Here is a 14864-nt window from a genome sequence, read left to right as displayed (position 1 = left end):
AGGAAAAGGTCAAATCTAAAATGCACCTGTCTCTCTGGCTCTTTCACTCACACATGCACACACTTAATTATTCAGAGCACCCTTACCAGACCGTAAACACATTAAACTATCAAATGTGCCAAAAAAAGGCACATATTGAGTGTATTTGAGAGCCTGCAAGAAAGATTGGTTTTTGTGCAACACATTTTTGTGACAACCCAGCTGTTGTTAAAATAAAGTATTTTTAAAGTGAAACAAATAAAAAATACACTTGCTACACAGACATAAACGCGCTTAAATGCACGTATCGACTCTCTTTTACTGACAGTCTACTGGCCTTTGCATGCGTGCCCCCGCAACACACATACACACACGCACGCGTGCGCGCACATACACACACACACACACTCTCAGTTACACACACACATTCTCGGTGAGTTAGCAAATGTGTTTGAAGTGAGCCGCCACCGACCAGAGGGCCTGACGGCGGTGTCACATCAGCACCAACGCGGGGTGGCATCTGTCTCAACCCGGAGAGGAGGAAGGACAGACCGCTTAATGCAGTTAAGGGCGCGTGCACACAAAGTGGACATCGAGGGTATCGTGCAGAGCTGCCCTGTGGACGCACTCAAAACATAGGGCGAGTGAGGGAGAGAGTGAGAGAGAGAGAGTGAGAGTATAGCTCATCTACCTTGTTGTTCCGCGGTGGCAGGAGGAGGCAGAGAGCAGGCCGGCTCCGTCCATCCATCACCGGCTGATGGGGCGCACAGAGGCCCGTTGACAGGCGGCCAAAGCCGGGGCAGCGGCGCTGAAGAGCAGGGCGGCTGATGCCCTTGCACAGACAAATCACAGCCGAGAAATATTAGAGAATACAAATTCGCACGAGTAAAAAACGAAAATAAATTCGGAAAATGGAAAAGCGCAAATTAAGGGACAAATGACGATAGAATATTGTATTATTTGTGCCGCCTTTATTAGCCTATACTCCTAATAAAAATATGACTAACAAAAATATTATTAACAACAACAATACGGATAATATTCATAATAAAGATTCAGTCACATCTTCATTTCATTATGATTTTTTGACACTTTCGTCACTTGTCCTTACAGCTCATGATATAGCTTACTGTCATTAATGTAACGAATTTAAATGGCATATTTATTATTATAACTAGTATTACATTAATAAATCACATTTTAATACGTAATATTTATTTTTATAAACGTACGAATATCTATTGATGCAGGTCGAGTAACTGCGTCAAACATATTTTGGATTTTTCTTTCACGAGTATGAATATAATTATTTATAATACTACTTAATATTATAAATAAAAAGGCTATATTTAACAAACCGTTGGGCTTTAGGTTTTTTAAACCACATTCATAAAGCTGCAACAAAACTCCGCTGGCCTAAAATAAGAAACAAATGTATGACACTCTTACATAAACCCAGAGCTTCAATAATTTAGAGGCAGGAAGCCTTTTCGTTTGTTTGTTTCAAAATAAAACCTTTTTTTTTCCTGTAACAATGACGGCAGCAGCAGTCTGACAGATTTGGGACAGAACTTTTTATTAAACATTATGAAAACAAGATTCTCAACAACGTTCCACTGTAGGTTTTTCACTTGTTGACACGTTAGGACACGTTCATTGAATAAATATAGAAATTATATGTACAGATATACATTAACAGCACTGTGCAGAAGTTTGCTTTCCTTTTTATCTCCTTTTTTATGTCTCGCAGTCTTCTTCAAAATCAAATTAGGATTTTTAGGCTGGAATTGCTTTTGTAAAAAAAAAATGATAACAATAAAATTGGAAATAAAATCAATCACAAATAAATTAAAACAGAGCAAGTTACTAAAGGGAAACCGTTACTGCCTTATTATTTTTAAAATAATCAGATGAGTTGCAAGATCCATTTCGATATTTCTTTGTTCTTATGGCTCACACCAATACAAAATATCAATCTCCCATTTATTTAGCATTTGCTGTTTTTCCCTGTGGCATTTCGATCTAAATGTAACACCAGCCTCTCCTTTCCTGCAAGTTTCCGCCATCCAACAGGTAGCCTATACAGTCTGAGCATCGGACACTTCTGCACAATATTGCACATATATCTAGGCAGCAGAAAACACACGAACCAGGGATTTGTTGTTGACAGAATAAAGGAGTTACTCCGAGAGCAGTGAGCTCTACCGACAGGCAACGTCTCCTCTTTTCAAGCAATCAAGCGTCCTCCAATCAGACACAAGACCTTATTAAGACAGCGGGCTGCAGATTAGAAAACCGCAGGCCCTAAAAAAAAAAAAAAAAAAAAATCTCCTCTACAAATATTCAAAGTAAAAAAAACAACAACAAAACAAACTAAGTCTTTTTAATCATCGGGTTGGTGCATAGAGTTTTAGCAGCGAATGCAGTCCTTGTCCGTCTAATAAATGAAGCTTTCGCTTCGTCAAATTTACATCCAGGTTCTTTTTTTTTTTTAGAGAGTAACAGATCAAAGGTCCTATCAGTAGAAAACAAAACGTTTGTCCAGTTTGATCTCTTCTTAGTGCAGTATAGGCTCGCCTTTGACATTACACATGTTCAGTAGGAGGAGGATACCATAGACGATTTGCATGCTGTAACATACAAACATTTGTATTAAGACATGTCGAATAATCCAAGCAACTTGAAAGCAAGTTTTCTTTAAAAAGAGGGAGAAAAAAAAGGTCAAATAACACAGTTAACTGTTTTTTTCTCTACACATTATGTACAGGTGGAAATAAATACAGTCTAAAATCTGGCTCAGGTAATCTCTTTTTTGTCGTTTTTCCTTTTCTTTTTAAAACAATAGAAAAATTGATTGAAAATAGCAGTTAAAGACGCATCCATTTTTCTTTTTTTTCGCAAGTAGCAGATTGTTTTTTGCATGTTTGTCCGCAGTCCTTGCACCTCTCGGGGTTGTGTGTGTGTGTGTGTGTGTGTGTGTGTGTGTGTGTGTGTTGAGGGGGTGGGGGCCAGTTTGTGGTTCTTGCATACCCAGGCCTTATTGGTGGCAGAGGGGGAGGAGGAGAGAACCGTGGGCCATGCTTTCCATACATCGTGGAAGGATTCTGGGAGATGACTGGAGGTTACCATACATGTCCTGCATGCAGGGTTGCAAATAGGGAAACTATAGACTTGCAATATTATTGAAAGGTCTCGTCTCTGCATCGCAGACCGCCTCGCTCTCACACAAACAGTCTGTTGAGCTTTCTGCAGCCAAAAAAAAGAGAGAGGCGGCGTATTGCTTTTTCTGCTTCTATTTCAGTCCAATCTGATTCTTAAAAAAAAAACACTCTTTCCTCCACTTTTAAGACAAAAGCATCTCCCTCTGTGAATTAAGACAGTCATTAAATGTCAGATTGGTTCAATAAGACTTCTGACTAAGTTCTGCTGCACCAGAGAAAAGTCTGCAGACTATGTGATCCCATGTGCCCACCTGACAGGTTGTAGTGAGCCAAACAGAAGTTTAGCCGAAACATCTTTAAGACTCAAAATGCGCGCAAGGATTACTTTTGTGCGCATCTATTGTGTGTTTGTTTACTTGTGTGTTTTAAGTCTCTTTCACGGGAATAACTGTAAACAAAATACAGACGCGGAGAAATATAAATTAACGTAACGAGGACGCTTAGGCGGGGCTGTAATTCAGAGTCTATGCTACACATCGCCAGTCTCTCACATGAAGAACTCGTTGTTGGCCTGTTTCCCGGACGGATCTCTCGTGTTCGCGGGTCCACCGGCAGAGTAGGTCCGGCTGGCCAGCTTCTCATATTTCTCCTTGTAAAGATCCCTCTCTTTGGCGAGGCGCACCACGTCCTGCTTCAGCTGCTCCACCTGGCTCTGCAGCGTGCACTTCTCGGTCTCCAGCATGTGCCTCTGCTGGACGCGCTTGAAGCGGCAGGACTGCGCGTAGCCCCGGTTCTTTAGGGTGCGCCTCTTCTGCTTCAGGCGGATCACCTCCTCCTTGCTGAAGCCCCGCAGCTGCCGGTTCAGCTCCCGCACCGTCATGCTGACCAGCTGGTCGTCCGAGAAGCGGTCCTCCAGGCGGGCGTGGTGGCCGTGGTGGTGGTGATGGTGGTGGTGGTGGCCCTGGTGATGGTGGGCCGTCGAGGCCGTGGACAGGTCCTCCCCGACGTACTGCTGCCCGCGGAAGCCATCGTAGGCCTGGTGGTGGTGGTGGTGGTGCGCGTTGCCGATGAGGGCCTCCACCGCGTCCTCCGGGGTCAGGTTGAGCGCCTCGGGGTTGATGTGGTGCTGGTAGCTGGGGATCCAGTACAGGTCCTCCAGCTGGGGCTTGCCCGCGTTGCCGTGATTGTTGTTGCCGCCACCGCTGCTGTTGTTGCTGCTGCTGCCGCTGCTGTTGACCCCGCTGGTGAGGCTCTGGTTAGGCTGCGCGCCGGGGCTCGGGGCGCAGAAGCTCGGCGAGGAAGGCACGGAGGAGCAGGGTGTGCTGATCGGGGTGGAGGACAGGGAGCCCGACGGGAGGCGGTGGCAGTAGCGGTCGGCCTCCGGCGGCTCCTTCTTCACCTCGAACTTCATAAGGTCAAAGTCGTTGACGTACTCGATGGCCAGGGGGCTGTTTGGCAGCTCTGCGCTCATGGCGAGGTCGGTAGCCATGTCAGTCCATGCGACGACTCCTGCCCTCACAGCCAAACCGACGGCGGGCAGCCCTCTCCTACACAGATTGCGTGGAGGAATACCAGCCTGTGCGGTGTATATATAGACACGCGCACACGCCCGGTGTACAGAGCTGCTGCAGAGGGCCGGGGCGGGTGGGAGGAGAAACTTATTAAGGCTGCTCGTCCCTAAGACAACTTCTATATATAGTGGCGTGAATATACGTACGCATGTAAATGAACTTGTACACCTGCCAGTTTGCCTCTGCTCTTGTTGACAACTTATCCCAGGTCAAATGCACGCTTAAATACCAGGTGCCCCCGGGGCGGCCGAAACTCGAGCCGGGTGAATTTGGAGACACCAACCTGTCTTGTCCTCGCTTCACCTCTGCAGCCCACTTGCCTCCCTGTGATTAACTGTCCTCGGCTGTGCTCGATCAAGTAACAGACGCGACTTCGTCTCCTCCGCTCGCTGTGTTATAAATATGTTCCGAGCATCCTTCTTCGCCTCCTGCGGTCTAGAACTTGATCGCTTAAGTTCCGGGCTGAAGTCACTGCCGCATGGCCCGGTTCGAAAGTTTTCTCACACGATCAGATCAGGCGTGTGTGTGTGACAGCCACGGGGCGTGCGTAGAAGCAGTGCCAAAAAAGTCCCAGGAATCCCCCCCCCAAAAAAATGAAATGACACGTGCATACGTTTTCAAAGTTAATATGCATCTGAGATTGATCAGGAGTTGCAGGTATAGTGCTCCTACTTTGAGGGGCAGGAGAGTCTGGTCCCCTGTTGTTGTGGTCAGTCCAGATATTGGATTCAAGCAGCGGATTACTGACAGCTTCGGTCCCCACGGTCCTGTCCCTCCAGACAGGGTCGCGCTGTTGACCTTTCGTGTTGACTGCGTGTAATATTATGCAAGAGGTGATAAATTCCAGTTGGTTTTCCTCACTAACGGCCCTCAAATAGTTTCTATAGGCGCTCCACGGTGCAAACCAGCAGTGTCACTGAGACGCTGCGAGGCAATCTGCTCTTATAAAGACAGCGTGGCCCGCGACCCTCCCACACAGAGGTGTGACGGGCCAATGGGAGGAGACCACTGCGGGCATTTGCATTCTCGCTACAGGAAAGCCCAACCCGGGATGGGAAGCCTGCACTCTGGCAGCGGGCCGGCCGAGCGGAGCCGAGCGCAGCCGAAGTGAGCTGGAGCGCGCATGGGAGAACAGGTGCAGCAGATCCCCCCCTCTAGCGACCGAGCAGATGCTACTGCACGGCGGAAGCGCGGAGTAAGACGAGAGCTCCGGTAGTTTCTCAGAGAAAAATGTTTGCTCGGAACAGAGAAACAGTTTTCACCGTTTCAAACCGGCGCTTCAGTTATGGAACAAGGCGGACAGCACGTGTTTGGGTTTCACGAGGAAGAAAAGGACCCCCAGGTCGTTAATTCATGGTATTTGTCAATCAAGCAATTGAAAAAAGTGAATATATATTTAGACTCCTGGACCCGCAACATGAAACCCTTTTGATATTTAAAAAAAAAAAATGGTTGTAAATGGTTTAATCCTCCATCCATACATGTTAGGAACCTATAGCCTACCTGTTACTGTGGTCAACACTTAGTGAAGTGGTAGGCAATATAGTCTCATGCAATATTCAATTTATGTAAGGAAACAATTTCAGCGAGTTACATGAATCCAGGTTGTTGTTGTTTTAGCATTAGCCAAATACATTTCTGGATTATGAGACCAACCAATTAAATCAAATGCACACATTAGATTACGGTTAAATTAAATCATGATCAAGTTAATTGGCCCAATGACACATCAACGGGAATATGACTCTCGTAGGGAAAAGCAGTAAATATGAATCATTTTAACTTGTATAGAAAATGAACTGCAGCTGAAAGACGAAAGTCAACTATTATGTAGCTACAACAAGAAGAGCCAATCAAACGAAGGCCTATATGAACTTATAAAGTATCAAATATAGCTCAAATGCAAAACACATCCTGCCTTACTAGCTTTATTAAAAACAGCTTATTGTATCTACTTTACTCATTTATGTCTCAGGAAGGAATGCCTCTGACACCACAAACTACCAGATCTATCAATACCGGTCGATTTAAGGCCGCGCGCCCCTCTGCCAAAAATCAATCCGCATTTCCGCGAGGCTGCGAGGAGGCCGCGCTGTGGCTGCGCGCGGGTTAAGTATGATTGGATAGTCCTGGCGGTGGTCCGCGGGGTTTTCATTCGCAATTAACCACAAATTGCATCCCGTCTCATCTCCGCGGATCGACGGATAATTAAGCCCCGCCGCGTGCGTCTCCATTCTGGACACATACGTCTTTTATCTTGGAGAGAAAGGGGGGGGGGGCGCTTTGTGGGAGGTGCAAATTCGAGCAGGATGTTGATGGTATCAGGGGAGCATGACTTAAACCCGGACACCGCTGCACCTGACCCGTTTAGCCTCCTCAGCAGCAGCCGCCCCCCCCCGGAGTCCCATCTACCCACCGATTTGTGAGTGATATATCTGCGGAATTAAGTGCCTATCTGCGGGGGGTAAAATAAAAAAAAACAGGTGTCCGTAAGTTTAAACTTGGTCAGATGTGAACAGGAAAACCTTGCGCAGCTGCTGAGCTTAACTTCCAGTCCGAAATGGCCATGAAATACACTCTCCCCCCCACTTCCTCAAATCTGCTGGCGAAGATGAAAAGAAGAGTATGAGATGAAGGGATGGAAATCATATCAAGGTATTTTAAGTTTAGGTGCGCTAAGTCATTAGGAGAGGTTTCTTCTTTTTTTTGATCAAATAAGCAGGACCTGGCCCCTAAACGCCAAGCTAAGCATTCTGCATTGAAATGGCACATTTAAGAAGATCTGCTGTGGTCCATTCATTGTCAGGGGAAGGGGAGCGTCTGCGGCCGAGGGCTTGAGACATAAATTTTTGAAGTCAGGGTTTTCATTGTGCCTTTGCATATTGGTACTTCGCTGCAAGTGCAGTTCTACCGATTTAAGCAAAACGGACATCAGCAAGGTGGAGGATCGACGGTGGGCTTTGAGCCGGCGGCGAGGCGAGCTTTGAGCAAAAGGTAGCCAGCCTCCAGAACCAAAGAGACCGGCTGCAGGAGGTGGCTCGGGGTTATCTGAGGCCCGGAGGTTGTTTTTTTTTTTGTCGCTGCCGTTAAGTCACTAATGCCGCTGTAGAGGAATCAGCTTTAATTGTGCAGGGATGTGACACGCAAGGCGTGCATGTGCACGGACAGTGAAGTTAACAGGGAGGCTTACTTTAGAAATCAGGAGCTCCACCACATGTAGGAGGCCTCGCTTGCATAGAAAGCGCGTTTGTTCACTCGGAGCGATAAAAGGTTTTTTGGTCTCAAAGGAAGAAATGTGACAACACGGAATCTGGGTGGAAAAGAGGGAAATTAGAATCTAATACGCAACTGGTTCGACCACCGTTTGTTTTGGTGACGCCGCTGTAGTCACCAAAGGTCTGGGAACAGGGTGACATCCACAAAGTCTGAAGACAGGCGCAAAGACTATACGCAAGACCTTACAAAGACTGGACGAAGCAAACGTGGGGTCATGTTTCCACCATCGAACACAGACTGTTTAGTTTTGACTGTCGGAAGAAGTTACACACACACACACCGAAACATACCGAGCGAATACAGATACAACACACCAGGAAACTCGTAGGCGATGGGTCGCTGAAACTGGGAGAAGACACGCAAGAGGTCATTCGTTAAAAAAAAGAAAAGGGTTCCCTTTAGGTGAACTGCTGCTCTGAAACTTAAAGAGTGGTCAGTGTAGGTTTTACACATGTCAAATGTCTCAGTTCTAAAATGTTGACCATGCTTCAGATGATCATTTGACAATAGTAGAGGAGTGATAATCGGGGGAGGTTTGGGAGGATTCATGGTGGGTTGGTCTCCTAAAAATGAGCTGGAAATGAAGAGAACAAATGGAAGGGAAACGGCGACACCAATAAAACCCTTCCACACTGTACGACTTCATCTCCCAACAGACGGCCGGTGTTGACTGTTCACCTTGTTCAAGTCATCGTGCCATCAATCACAAGGTGTGTCGCCATCCTAAAAACGGAGTCAGGCAGGCTGTGGCCAGGAAGGTCCGATTACCTCCTGGACCACTTCATTCAGGTCGAACTGAAAAGAGAGAACGGAAAAACAGGGCGAGCACATTTTTCCGAAAATTGTTGAGGCTACAGTCCGGCTTGTGTTTCTTGTGCTCTTGAATTTTTTTCTCCCACAGATTTTGTGGCCGGTGCCTCGTTTCATGCTTGTGCATACGATAGGAAATAGGACGGACGGGCCACGTAATTCATCACACAAGGTTGTTGGGGAAAAGAACCAGGTGCTGAGCCACTCTTTAACACACTTTAAGAGGGACTTTAGTGCACACAGCTTTTGAATGATGGGATGTTTGCATGTTTTCTGTGCTATTGGATGTGTTGTTAGGTTATCTAGCTATCTATCTATCATCCATCCGAGTACAATGTTGCTACAACCAATAGGAACGACGGCCAATGTGCTGAAAATAAATGCGCTGAAAGTTGTAATGAAATGGAATTATACTTCAAAGGAAGCAAAGCTGAAAAGGTGACGCTTCATAGAAAGAAGACAACTTGTAACATGTGTACCATACACACACTTACACACAAACAAACCCGTTTATATCAAGTCTTTCCAATACACACTCACACACTCACTCACTCACACGATGAAGAATCACAGTTGACCTTTCTTTTTGTCTCTCCGAGTCTACGTGGACAGATGATTTCTCTCCCTCCGTCTTCTCTCCGTCTTGTGCGCTTTTACTAAAAATTGAAATATTGATCTTAATTAGAGTTTGCCGAGCTCAGCAGCTCGCGTTGAGGGTTTTAGACACGAGGCAGCAGACATCTGTCTCAGGCACTTACGTCTTCCGCGCAGGAGAGGAGCAACGTGGGTGAGGAGGAGAAGGAAGGGGAAAAAAAAGCGTGTGGTGAGAAGAGAAGAGTGATGGCTCCCTGTCTCCTGCCTTTTCTGAGAAACATGTCGAGCTCTCCATCTCCGCTCGCTGCTGTCAATACATGGGCGAAAATAGAGTTGAACAGTCATGCACGCGCACGCACTCACAACTTAAATATTCACCCTGACTAAATGGAAGCATGGGACAATCTGTACATGAGCTCTCTCTCTCGCTCGTGTTTGAGGCCTGGTCCACAAAAATGACGATACATTTGGGAAATGCAGACACGACCATTTTTAATCTTCAAAATTGGCTTTGTAAAAAAAAAAAAAAAAGGACGGTGAGATTGGATTCTTCCAAAAGCATTGTGATAGAGGGGGAAAAGTGTGTGAGAGAATGTCAAGAGTAACATCTTACGTCAGCTGATCATGCAAGACAGGCGTAGTCACACACTTAAGACTTCACGGTGTCTTTAAAAGAACAGTTCAGCATTCTTGGGAAAGGTACCGATTGCTCTCTTTCCCAGAATAAGATGCGAGGACTGATGTCAATCTTACGTCTGTGCATTTGGTACGGAGCTGGAGTCGGGACATGAATAACCTAGCTTAGCATAACAAATGGAACGCGCTAGCACAAACAGCTAGCCGGGCTTTGTCAACAGTGAGGAAATAATGCACCTTACTAACACCTCAGAAGCTTCCTTATTGACCGTAGAAATGACATTTTGTGGTTTTAGCCGGAGTTATGTGGTGGAACCATTTCTTGACAAAAGGTCAGCTGTGTGCAGCTCCCTTAAGTCATGTCGCCATAGTGATGTCGCCTCTGGTTTTCGTACCATCGTGCCTGAACGGAGACCAAAACCTCACTTACCACAAATTGTAACTATTTTTTCAAACGTAACATTTCTGTGCAGAAACACGGTGGAAAGCTTTCTTGTTGTCGACCAAAAGAGAAGCAAGAAAGAGAAGCGACCCTTTAACACGGGCGGACCCCAGACTGAGACGTGAACTGTGTTCTCACATTTCTATGTGTGGATATCAGTGTGGATTAACAGATGTGTGTTGTGTCCTCCTCGCTGTGTATTAATGCAGTGTTGCTCCCCCCCCCCCCCCCCCCCCCCCGTGTCACGCTGCTTGTTTGTCGCCGTGACAACACCTCAGTTAAATAGCGTGGTAATGCTGTAAATATGAGGCTCCACTCTCTCACTTACACACACACAAACAGCGTATTAATAGTTCTATTAGCAGAGGCCTGAGAGCGGTGGATGAGTTAATTATCCCAGCATCCTCTCTGTTACACTGTACACCGAGAGCCATTCATTTCACATACAGACAGAGATGAAGAGAAGGAAATAAAGGCAGAGGAAGGGTCGAGGGAAGTGTTGTGAGGAATGAAGCCAAGTTCATATGATGTGAATGAATGTTTTAAAAACACTGTTGTACACGTCAAAGGGGATCCGGGCTTCATCTTTGTTTTTTAACTATGGGATCAAAGCGTAGACTAAGTTGCATGGGACCATCGGGCCAAAAGTTACATTCATAAGCATAACAATCCCATCTGGAGCTTCTATTTGGATAAGTTATCACAGCGAACCAACTACGGTAAGGGTTTGGGCTTTTTTTCCTTTTTTGGTCATCACGTAGATGGGAACACGTTAACTCCAACATACAGGCCTATTTGAGCACCAATAAGACGGCAGAGAAGCCATCGGGCTCATCAAATGTGCTGCTGTAATGTCAGCTACAGGTAGCTAGGGACCGGTGTTGTCTTTTGTCGTGCAGAATGTCCACGTCTACTGCAGACACGATTCTGGAACTTTGTGACGGTTAAAATGCTGTTCGGAGCAGTTCACTTAAATTACCTCACTTAGTAACGGTACTACCGTCCGAATGGGGCTTTAGTGTGAATGGAAGCGAGAGGAGAGAAAATGAGCTTCTAAACAACAACGCAAATGACTTTGGGAAGTTTTAATATGAGACTTGTCTCTGTGCGTGCACGCGGCCTCTCAAATCACACGCGCGCACACTCGCAGCATGGTGAGGATGAAGTCACTGTCCGCCCATGTGTCTCGTTCCCTCTAGCCTTTAAAAGTGAGGGGCACTGCTGCTTCTGTCACCACCTTCCAAATGAAAACTCTCACACACACGCTCGGGCCGTGTGACGACATCGCCGCTCCCAAAGGGAAACACACTATAAACACTCTCACGGCCACTGACTTCACATCTAAAAAAAAAAACAACAAAAAAAAGAGTCTGTGAACACAACACATGGTTAAAAGGTGATACTTTATTTGTCTTTATGATAAAATGTACACAACCTGATAAGAAGAAAAATGGTACTGTTAACACCCAGATTGATATGTAAAACAGATGTCTTATAGTAGCATAGATATAGAAAATAAAACCTTCAGGCCCTGAGTGAAGTAATTCAGAGGGAGGAGACACAGATACACCTGTCAGGACAAACCTGGAGCACAGGAATCACGGAGAAGTGTGTTTCACCTCCAGTGCTGCTCTGTAGCCTCACAGCCGAGGCTTGATCTGCAGTTTCTTCTCTGTGAGGGGGAGGAAATGAAAAGAAGAGGGCTGTCAGAAAAGAAATGACAAAAAGACGAGGTGTGTGTCCGAGTGCTCACTCATGTGTGTCTGACTCGGATCTTCTGTGTGTTGGATGCTGCTTAAAACGCTGACTGATGACATCCCAGCTGATGAGTAAATGAGGAAGAGAACAGGACAACGGGGATGGATGGAGGTGTCTGTACATGGTGTGTGTGTGTGTGTGTGTGAGGTCGCAGTCTGGCAGTGATACATTGCGTCGGAGCTAATTTATGCAAAGCGTAGAGGAGCTTCTTTGGCGGAGTTCCACCTTTAATGAGGCTCTGGGCGGGGCAGCGCGTTACTGAAGGACCGGAGCGCCATTAGCAATACTTAAAAGAGCACAGAGCAACCGGACAGGGCGGACGGTGAAATGACCACGTCAAATCAAAAAGGAAACTCACGAGAACACATGAAAACACCTCATGTTATTAGAACTTTGGGCTGTGTGGTCTGTGTTTGTGTGAGTGGAGAAGGTCAGAGGCCAAGATGACTCAGGTCAGGTCAGAGGACACTAAAAATAAACCACGAAAGAGAAGAAGGATTACCTAAAAAGAGAAAAGTAAGAGTGACCGAAAACATCCCGAACAGATCTGTATTTTTGAAAATATGACATTTTGTCTTTGTAATGTATTTGAAAGCTGATTAGTTTTGGGGAATCCTGGGTATGCTAAGTCAGTAATGTTGAGAACGTCCACTATGTGACGGGAGCAGCTCAAGAGGCAGAACTACAATCTACCCGAATCTCAATAACTAACTGCAGTTAAACTGTGTTTGATGATCCATGTCCAGCTTTCTCCACCAAAGGAGATGCTCAGTCGTCTCTCTCGGGACATTTTAAAAACCTCAGTTACTTAAGGACATTTCAATGAACTCGTCAGTTGAGTACCAGGGGAAACAAAACAAGGAGATGATGAAATGAAGTGATGAAAATCTGTCAAAAGAGAGAAATCTGAATAAAGGTGCATGTTAAAACACAAGTGAAGGGGATAATTTGTTGCTTTGCAATGCCAGCCGGTGTGCGTGCGTGTGTGTGTGTGTGCGTGTGTCCAGCACGCAGGGGCAGGTGGATAGCTGGGCCTGGTGGGAGGAGGGAGGAGGAGGCTGGAGGGGGAAGGCAGCCTCTCTCCTAATCCTCTATCTGTCACGTCTGTCAACAGAGAGCTCAGCTGTGCCTCCGTCCAGCCCAAAAGCTAAATATTATTACCTCTGTCCTCTGAGCATTATTACTCCTCCCCTGAGCATCATCACACTCTCAGGGCCCGGCTCTGATCATCATTATCTGTCTGCAGCTTAGACGAATCACCACTCCCCATTCTCATGAACCCCGGAATGATCCTGTGGCTTTCATGACAAACATGATCCTTCCACAAAAAACATCTCCGGACAATATGCCTGACAGTCAGCACTTTTACGCTCCGTTAAAAAAGCGCAGTTAGTCCTCTTAAGGAACATTACATTTTTCTTGACAACCTAAATGTATTTTGTGCAATTTGTCCCCATAATTCCTATCGATTAAAACATGTCGCTTGCCAAACCTGGAGATGTGGAGTCCAACAGGGAGCGGCAGAATTGGCAGCTGCCGGCTCACCAGACGAGGTGTAAACAAAACCCAAAAGTTACCAGATTATCTGAACGGCTTATTTAGAGGTGAAGGTAGAATTAAAAGCTTTCCTAATGTCAGTAATAATCCCCAATGCACAGAAAATAAATATGTGAAAACCCTGTGGTATGTACGGTTGGTTGAACCAGGAAGTTTGCAACATCTAATGGATGTTTACAGACTGTAATAAAAAAATAGGTGAACGTTTGTAATCAGATAACTGTGACACACGACGCTCTGTCTGGTCACGCATTTCGGTTACCTTTAACCTGTGAGCTCTCGGCCGGCAGCGTTTCCGGTGCGTCCGCCTCCTCTGGCGAGCTGGAGAGGGAGATGAAGGACGGCAGCGCCAGAGGACCTTTGGTGGGAGTCCCTGGAGCGGCCTGAGAGCCCTGCGGCATGGCGACAGACAGGCGGGGCCTTGAAGAGAGAAAGAAGAGACAATAAGCCGGAGGTGGAAGGATATTACAAGTGAAAGGGAAATGATTAAGCACAATCTGCTTCCCTGACCTCTTAGCGGGCTCCTTGGTTCGGGCCCTCTTGGCCGGGGTGGTGGAGGTGTTGCTGGCGCTTCGTTTGGCCCGTTGGCGGTGCTGCAGCTTGCAGCGGGCCCCTCGAGGGCAGGATCCCGCCTTGGAGAAGTCTGGACACACCAGAGTGTGTTTCTTCTTACACTGGCGGTCGGGGAAAAGGGGAACACAGACACACAGGTTTTTACATGTTACGGCTAACACGGCGAAATTTAGGACTGGACGTCACAGGCCGCTGAGTGCTGTGAGGCCGTTTTACAGGACCAGGTAGAACAAAACAGTGTTCCCTCGTTATCATGGCTGTATCCAGATAGAAACACATTCTAAGTGGGTTCTATGATAACAAGGGTGGAGTCTAGGGCATTTTACGTCCTCTAAAGTCACAGACGTAAACATGTTCCATTTTTTATTCCCTCAAAGAGATGGGGGTTCTGTCTAGAGTGGCGCTCCAACCATCTCACCACACCAGTTAAGCATTTCATAGGGAGAATATATCCTGATCACCGATGTTTTGTTCCGTTATTCCATCCACTCTAGTTCTAAGTTACTA

At 46.4% G+C, this 14864-nt stretch overlaps 2 protein-coding genes across 2 annotated transcripts in view; both read right to left on the bottom strand.

The window, feature by feature from the left end:
• Positions 1-3344: 3344 nt before the first annotated feature.
• On the bottom strand, positions 3345-4697 carry mafaa (MAF bZIP transcription factor Aa). Its single transcript, XM_079157746.1, has one exon. The coding sequence runs from the start codon at positions 4627-4629 to the stop codon at positions 3688-3690; it is 942 nt and encodes a 313-aa protein (XP_079013872.1). The 5' UTR covers positions 4630-4697; the 3' UTR covers positions 3345-3687.
• Positions 4698-11885: 7188 nt separating this feature from the next.
• Positions 11886-14864, bottom strand: part of zc3h3 (zinc finger CCCH-type containing 3) — a 48084-nt gene continuing 45105 nt past the window's right edge. The window contains exons 10-12 of the mRNA XM_079158115.1: positions 14295-14458; positions 14047-14204; positions 11886-12141 (exon numbers count right to left, since the gene is read on the bottom strand). Of these exons, the coding sequence (XP_079014241.1) occupies positions 12110-12141; positions 14047-14204; positions 14295-14458 (354 nt within the window). The 3' untranslated portion in view covers positions 11886-12109. The remainder of the gene's footprint in view (positions 12142-14046; positions 14205-14294; positions 14459-14864) is intronic.

This window comes from Pholis gunnellus (genome assembly GCF_910591455.1).
Source record: "Pholis gunnellus genome assembly, chromosome: 4".
In the NCBI taxonomy this organism is placed as follows: Eukaryota; Metazoa; Chordata; class Actinopteri; order Perciformes; family Pholidae; genus Pholis; species Pholis gunnellus.
Note: the sequence above shows the minus strand (reverse complement) of the source record. Positions and strands in the feature narration are given on the sequence as shown.

Coding starts and splice junctions, on each gene's coding strand:
- mafaa (XM_079157746.1), bottom strand. CDS start 4,629: ATGGCTACCGACCTCGCCATGAGCGCAGAGCTGCCAAACAGCCCCCTG.